The sequence below is a fragment of the Lipotes vexillifer genome, unplaced genomic scaffold (genome assembly GCF_000442215.2).
Source record: "Lipotes vexillifer unplaced genomic scaffold, Lipotes_vexillifer_v1.1 scaffold1049, whole genome shotgun sequence".
Taxonomy (NCBI): Eukaryota; Metazoa; Chordata; class Mammalia; order Artiodactyla; family Lipotidae; genus Lipotes; species Lipotes vexillifer.
Genome location: NW_006799027.1, coordinates 2,081,544 through 2,089,600, shown reverse-complemented (window position 1 = coordinate 2,089,600; position 8,057 = coordinate 2,081,544). Strand labels below are relative to the sequence as shown.

At 45.0% G+C, this 8,057-nt stretch overlaps 1 protein-coding gene across 3 annotated transcripts in view; it reads right to left on the bottom strand.

The window, feature by feature from the left end:
* Positions 1–8,057, bottom strand: part of CCNY (cyclin Y) — a 129,365-nt gene that overhangs the window by 29,855 nt on the left and 91,453 nt on the right. For all 3 annotated transcript variants that reach the window (XM_007471364.1, XM_007471365.1, XM_007471363.1), the window contains exon 2: positions 2,711–2,785. In XM_007471364.1, coding sequence (XP_007471426.1) covers positions 2,711–2,777 — 67 coding nt within the window. In that variant the 5' untranslated portion in view covers positions 2,778–2,785. The remainder of the gene's footprint in view (positions 1–2,710; positions 2,786–8,057) is intronic.

Here is an 8,057-nt window from a genome sequence, read left to right as displayed (position 1 = left end):
GGAAAGAGTAGTCAGACTAAGGTGACACTGAAGAGGTAAAAACTGATACACTTTCGATTAACCTGGGTGCAATGGTGGCTGATAAATGTTTAACAGATGCCTTTTAAATAAAAGAAGAAGAAGAAGAATGCCCTGACTTGTAGCATTTGCCAATTTCCATGCTGTAAACACTGCCATCATGGCTGTTTCGAACTCCTGGCCTGCTGTCACTGATCCTGGAGCTGGAGGAAACGAGCATGGTCGGCTCCAGCACCACAGCCAGCAGGCAAGCACCGGAAGAGGGAAGGGCCTTCTCTGGCCTGGGGAGAGGGAAAGGCAGGAGGTGAACCCCAGTTACTAAGTCCTGTTTGGGACGCACTGAGTTAGAGAAGCCAATAGCCTTCAGTGTAAAGATGTCCAGCAGCCACTTGGACAGACGGATTTTGAATACTGCAGAGCAAAATCTGGCTGGACATTCTAGTTGACATGGAAGCCGCGAGGAACTGTACACAGGCCAAAAAGATAAGAGGGTAAAAGCACATAACCCTAGAAAACACTAACATCAGAGGGATAAATGAAGAAGCTGATTAAGATGTCTGAGAAGCACCTTAAAGAAACAGGGGGTTTCTCAGGACCCACTTCCAAATAGCCAATTCTCTGTGATCAACTCACCAAAGAATGAACTCTTTAAAGTTACCAAATTTACCTATTTTAAAAAACCTATTTCTTTTCATCATCTGTAAGGCAAGTGTTCATTAGTTGGACTTGTCTTCAGCAATCTGGCCTGTGTGAGCAAGTGCCACACGAGAGCGGGAGCCACTGGAGGCCATGTCCTCAGCAGCCTCAGCGGTCACACCACAGAATCGGGGGAGGGAGGAGGAGGCCAGTGGGAAAGCAAAGGGAAAGGGAAGGAGGAGGCAGCTCCAGGGCTTTCACTCGGCAGATGGGAGACGGTGTCAGTTATTTTTCCTTTTCCTGTTTTTAATCTGTGAGACCCAAGTAGGTTTACACTGAAAGGAAAGAGCCAGCACTTGAGAAACTGAAGCAAAAAACAGAAGGATCAGAGTCACTGATACCCTGATGATCCAGACAGGAGAGGAAGGGGACGAGAGGTGGAGCAGAGATGAAGGGGAAGCTACACGTCCCTGACTCACACCTGGAGATGCTATTTGGTTGGAGAATCCTGCCATCCCTCTCCCCATGGCAACCAAGATACGTGTCATCTACTTAGAGGCTCTAATGCCATTCCACACAAATCTAGGTAGAAAAGTTTCTGACTGATCTTGGTCTGTACCCTAAATTCACAGGAAGCAAGAACCAAATCTGAAAGTATGCCAGTCGTGTAACTTGTTTTCACAGCACTACATTCAGCGCAAAAAACTGCTTCTGATTCCCGTTTTTCATTGTCCCAAACCCTCATCCCCTCCCAATGGGCTCCCACTTCACCAGGTGAAGAAAAAAAGTCTTTTTTTTTACCCAATACACCCTAAACTTATTTCACAAGTATTTGATACCTATGACCATTTATTCTCACTCTTGGAAACACTGTTTTTTTAATAAATGCACCAAATTCTCTCAAATCAAGTCAGTGGCCTGCTTAAGTAAGAGTGCCAATATTATATCAGCATTATACTACATCGAAGTTGTCACCTAACCATAACTGAGGAGTTATCAGTTCTTATAAATGAACTTACTGTCTTAAATATGTTTATTTTTCAGTCAGTTTAGGACTCTGCCAAAATTAGAGCTGAGCAATTTGCCAAAGAGTCAGGGCTAGAATCACTAGGGCTCCAGCACTGCAATATAACATCTTCATCACTGTATCATCATTTAACAAATTCCTCCCACTACTCTTCTTTTCTTTTTAATTTATTAAATTTATTTATTTTTGGCTGTGTTGGGTCTTCATTGCTGTGCAAAGGCTTTCTCTAGTTGTGGTGCTTAGGTTTCTCCTTGCGGTGGCTTCTCTTGTTGCAGAGCACGGGCTCTAAGTGCACAGGCTCAGCAGTTGTGGTGCACGGGCTTAGTTGCTCCATGGCATGTGGGATCTTCCCAGACCAGGGATTGAACCCATGTCCCCTGCACTGGCAAGCGGATTCTTAACCACTGCGCCACCAGGGAAGTCCCCTTCCACTACTCTTTTCTACAGGAATCCAACTGAGAGACTGTGTTCACCATATCGTGTGTTTTCTCTCTCCTTTACAGTGAGATTAGCCAAAGGCTGAAAAGAGTGGAAAATCCCCCAGGAGAAATTCCATGCCACAGAACAAACTGGTTAGCAGGAGTTTAACAGAAAGAAAACATCTACCCCTAGTGTAGAGGCTCAATTCGGCTCTCAAAGGACACAACAGAGACAATGGCGCTTTAATTTAGGGTTATATTATGCCTTCTTTTACATACTAATACTTCCGATCTTTAGAGAATTTATGCAAAGATCAATTTTTAAAGGAAAATTTCTGACTCTCGGGTAGAAACTGCTTAGAACTAATCCAACTGATTGGCAAAATGAGGACAGTTGCTTCAAACAGTAAATTCTAAAAGCGTTAACTATAAAATAAAGAAACCCCAAGGGAACCACCACTAAACAATATCCTTAGGGGTCACTAAAGGGGATTCTATTTTTATCCTGAGAATCACATCTAGTGGGAAATCAAGACAGGCTAGTTACCAAAATAAGTCTTCTTTAAAAAAAAAAAAAAAAGAAAGAAGCATAAATATATCAGTAACCTACCGTCCGTCTGAGATTTACTGAGGAATATTGTGCTGGCCCGAGGATGGTCTGAAGGATTGAATTCCATGTTCAAATCTTTAAAGAAAGAAAAAGAAAATATATGAATATCCATCTGATAACTAAAGGGAGTCAAGATTTTCAATCTTAAATTACTAATACATTCAAGGATTCTGGAAAAAACCAAGTTACTGTGCTAACAGATTCTTCTAGGTTCAACTGAGAACACTGCTATTTAGAAACTTGAGAAAGTCATACAAAAAAATTAGACACTTGGCTGGAGATCTATTAGCCGAAAACTCCATTTTCTTTTTAGAAGTCTGCTCTGCACCCAGGATACTACAGAATAGCAGGACAAATTCCTAACACGTAATTAAGGAGAGTTACGTGCTACAACTGACTCATCTAAACCCCCAGTTAAGCGAGTGATATTTCCTTGTTAAAGTGACTAAAACAGAACACCTCAGCCAAATCGGCATCTACACACTCTGCTTAATTAAGACTGTCCTTTTCTGAAAACTTAATCCTTTAGAGCAAAAGCTCAAGTTGACCATCTGTGGGCATAATCTGGGCAATGGATGTAAGTTTTGTTTGACTCATTCATTTTCTTTCCTTTGTAAAAAATTTGAGCCAACAGATAATGATTTTTACATTTCAAACACATACCACAAAGGAGAAAAGAAGGTCTGTGTTTCCAGCTTCTCTTGAGAAATCAGATCACTGGCAACACCGGGCCCCACCACAGCGGTCACAACTGGCAGGACCTGAGACCCCAGCGCCCCCAAGCGCCCAGTCCTCACCCTGTGCCTCACTTCGTACCCCTTCTTCCCCCACTGGCACGTGGCTCTGTAATCCTGCCTTAGAACAGTCTCCAAGGGCTACAGGCTTGTCAGTCCAGTATAAACAATTAGAATCCGATCACAGAAGAGTTCTTCCAATTAAAAAAAAAAAAAAAAAAAGAATGGTTAAGCAAAACAAAAGAATAAAGTTAGAGGAGGGAAGAAAGAAGATCAAAAATAATGGAGGGACTTCCCTGGTGGCACAGTGGTTAAGAATCCGCCTGCCAATGCAGGGGACACAGGTTCACGCCCTGGTCTGGGAAGATCCCACATGCTGCGGAGCAACTAGGCCCATGCGTCACAACTACTGAACCTGCACTCTAGAGTCCACGAGCCACAACTACTGAGCCCGCGTGCCGCAACTACTGAAGCCCATGTGCCTAGAGCCCGTGCTCTGTAACAAGAGAAGCCACCACAATGAGAAGCCTGCACACCGCAATGAAGGGTAGCCCCTGCTCACCGCAACTAGAGAAATGCCCGTGCGCAGCAACAAAGACCCAACACAGCCAAAAATAAATAAATAAATGAATAAATAATTTTTTTAAAAAACGGAAAGTCAGAATGGTCTTCAAATCAGCTTCCAACATCAGAATGAAAACTGTTTTGAGTTCCGTTATTTCAGTAAATTTGCAAAGAAATCTAGTCAACACCAATAAAACCAGATAGTATCTATCCTTAGTTTAATAGCTAACCCAGTCAAAGATAAAAGGAAAGAAAAAACAAGGATGGCCACATGTATCCAGGAGGCAACACCTGTCACAGAGACCCCTGGGCAGACCTCTGAGGTGAGGCCTCTTCCTACCTTAGCCGATAGCTCACTGCACTACAGCTGCTCACCCCCCGCTGAGGGCTTTAGGAAGGCGACACCTGAATCGCAAACGCTCTCTTAATCATCTGGTCCTTCTTCTGTAACAAGTATTAAAGTTATACATAGTGGTTTCACAGCTGAGGGCATTAAGGGATTTTGATGGAAGGAGAAAGAGGAAACAATTTCTCAAACTTGCTTCCGTTTGTACTAGATAAAGTTAGGCCAGAAATTTCTGGTAAAAATGAGTCTGTGAGGAGCCTGAACAGAATGCTCGCTTATGTCCCGGGTGGTTTCCTGAATGCATGACAGGCCAGGTATCATTTCTACCCATTCAATGATACAGAGCAAGTCAGGAAGAGTTCAGAGGAGCCTTCAAGCTCTGGGCCTGACGTGATGTCACACATGAGGCGAGTGAGGCCAAGAGAGCTAACTGTTGAGCGGGGTGATAACAGAATGTGGATTGGGAGCTGTGGTCTCCAGCGGCAAGTCCAGAGTTTCCCCACCGTCCCTGTTAGGCCAGACCTTGCTCAGATCCCCAGTGCCCCAAAAGGACTGGAGCCTGAAACAGGAGGGAGGTAGAGGCTGATGCGGAGGGAAATCCAGAAGCCCCGAAAGCTGGCTTCCAAGTTCTCCCTGGAATTTAAGTTTTAGGATCTAGATCCTAGATGAGATAACCAGGAAGTTTCCACAAAGAAAAAAATCAAGGACTTGTTTCTGGACGCAGGGCAATGCAATGTTCCTGAGGGAAACAGATCATCAGTTAAATTTTATGTGAAAGCACGTCCAAATGTTTACACTTGTTAGGGGGCAACATCTCATGAGCTGCCAGGACATTACTTAAAAAAGGATTTAACAGCAAGTTGGTGTTAAAAAAGGATTTAACAGCAAGTTGGTGCATTTTCTCCAATCCTAAGCAGATTCATATTCCATAACTGTGGCGTGCACAGTAAACCCTACGCCCAGGTGCAAGCCAACAGGCCAAGTTCCCAAGTTCGTGCAGGCCAGGCCTGAAGGGACAGAGTGCTCTGGGCGCCCTTGCTGTGAAGGAGGGCCAGCCACAGAGGCCGGATTACCTAGCCTGACTTAAATATGCAAAATGGCACCAAAGGTACAAGGAACTGCCAGGCGTTTACTAAGACAGGGAGCAGCCCCAGACCTTGAAGAGAAATACAGAAAGTTATTCACAGTGTGTGCTTTGGTGAGGGAACTCCAACTTTGGGGGGAACAAAAATGGGAAAAGGCAGCTTTCTCACAAGCCAAGCAAAATAAACCTGCTGTGTCACTCAAACTTACACTCTGAAGTCATGACAAACCACTACTTTAGCCATGAAGAAATAATTCCCCACGCTGCAGAGTCAGGGATCGAGCACAACAAACTAAACTGGAGCACATTCTGAGGAAGGCGACGCTCCCCGTTGGCTCAGGGATGCTTCTGAATTGCAAGAATTAAAAAGAAGAAACTCACAGGCTATTACGCTTAAAATTAGAGATTATGGATGAAATAAAGCACTCTGCTACAGTCGGTTCTGACAGTATAGTACCGATTTTGAAGTCACCACCATGTCAAGTACTCCTCCGCCCCCCAAGCCCCTCCTGGAGACTCCCAGGGCCCCAGCTCTCCCCCCAGACGGGCCTTCTCAGATCACACACAGCTCCCACCTGCCCCCATCGAGCTCCTGAAGTAGCTGAGTGCTAACCCGCCCAGGAGAGGAGTAACTTATAAAATCTAAATATTTACTTGGCTGGGACTTCCCTGGTGGCGCAGTGGTTGGGAATCCACCTGCCAGTGCAGGGGACATGTGTTCGATCCCTAGCCTGGGAAGACCCCACATGCTGCGGAGCAACTAAGCCCGTGCGCCACAAACTACTGAGACTGTGCTCTAGAGCCCGCGAGCCACAACTACTGAAGCCCGCGCGCCTAGAGCCCGTGCTCTGCAACAAGAGAAGCCCACGCTTGCCGCAACTAGAGAAAGCCTGCATAGCAACGAAGACCCAACGCAGCCAAAAACAAACAAACAAAAAAATAAATATTTACTTGGCTGGGTGCCATTTTGGTGTCGTATGAACAGAGGTCACTGCCCTTACTGAAGAGTGAATCGCCATCCCTAAGACCCCGAGATGAGCTGGATGGTGACACACATGGGAGCCAACAGCACTGTAGGAAGGTCAGCACAGCCTACAGGATGACTTACAATTTAGTCACCACTAGTGCACACGACCAGCTAGTGAACAATGAGGAAAGAAGATTCTGATCAAATCCTGCGAGAAAGAGAATAGTGTGCTTAAAACAAAAGCACTCAGGGCTTCCCTGGTGGCGCAGTGGTTGAGAATCTGCCTGCCGATGCAGGGGACACGGGTTCGAGCCCTGGTCTGGGAGGATCCCACATGCCGCGGAGCAACTAGGCCCGTGAGCCACAACTGCTGAGCCTGCGCGTCTGGAGCCTGTGCTCCACAACAAGAGAGGCCGCGATAGTGACAGGCCCGCACACCGCGATGAAGAGTGGCCCCCGCTTGCCACAACTAGAGAAAGCCCTCGCACAGAAACGAAGGCCCAACACAGCAAAAATAAATTAATTAATTAATAAACTCCTACCCCCAACATCTAAAAAACAAAACAAAACAAAAAGCTCTCAAACAAAGCAATGGACTCTAAGAGTCAAAAATTTTACACTGCTTTTTTTTCCCCCGCTGGTAAGGCTATACAAATGAATTCGGTTAAACTGAACTCTACGCCAGGTATTGTGTTCAGTCCTGCTGATACCAAAAGACTACTTTGGGGTGGTAACCATGTCTGTGTCTTTACCTTTGCGGTTCTCCACACAAACTATCTCATGGTCATAAGAATGCATTCTTCATTTTCAAAGGGCTATAGTCAATTAATGGTGAGACAAAACACGTATTTAGATGCCTTCATAATGCATCACATGTTATTTCTGTCACAGAGATGCCTTCATAATTAAACTGTGGAGGGGTAAATGAGCATTCTATTAGATACCACGAGTATCACCACTGGGGGGTGGTCAAGGCCAGTCCAACCTGCCACACTTTTCACTCATTCAACAAACCATCACTGAGCATCTTCTGGGTACCAGGTACTGCTGAGTTCCACATCCTCAAGATACAGAATTGAACAAAACAGATCACGTCCCTGATCTACTAGAGTATCCTTCTAAGCTGAAGGTGAGAAGTACCAGTAAAGAAAACAACAAGGATGGAAGACCATCAAGAATACTCTATAAATTCTAAAACCCACATCCGGAAAGCTGAAAGCTGACAATCCTGGAGTTCTAGGAATCATTCATTCCCCAAAGAGAAGCTCAAATGGTGGAGTAAAAGTAACACATTTTATAATGTAGAAGATCTAGATGTGAATTCATCGCTGCTAGCTCTATGGCAAACTGGCAAACTGCCACCCTATTCCAGGTTTCATTCCCTCAGCTATAAAGCAGGTGAGTAACACCTTACCTGGAGGAGTGCTGTGAGAATAGCAGTCATGCAACAAAAAGCAGTAAGTAGGACTTGCGCCACAAAATAGGAGCCCCATAAACAATGCTATTAAAATTTTAGGGTACTGAAAAACTGTGTGCCCCAAGCATCTGGCTTAGTGCTGAAGACACACATCAAACCTGGAGACAGTTAAGATGTGTTAAACCTTCGTCATCCAATCTCTGCTCCCTAAGGAGTCCTGACGTTCACAACTTCG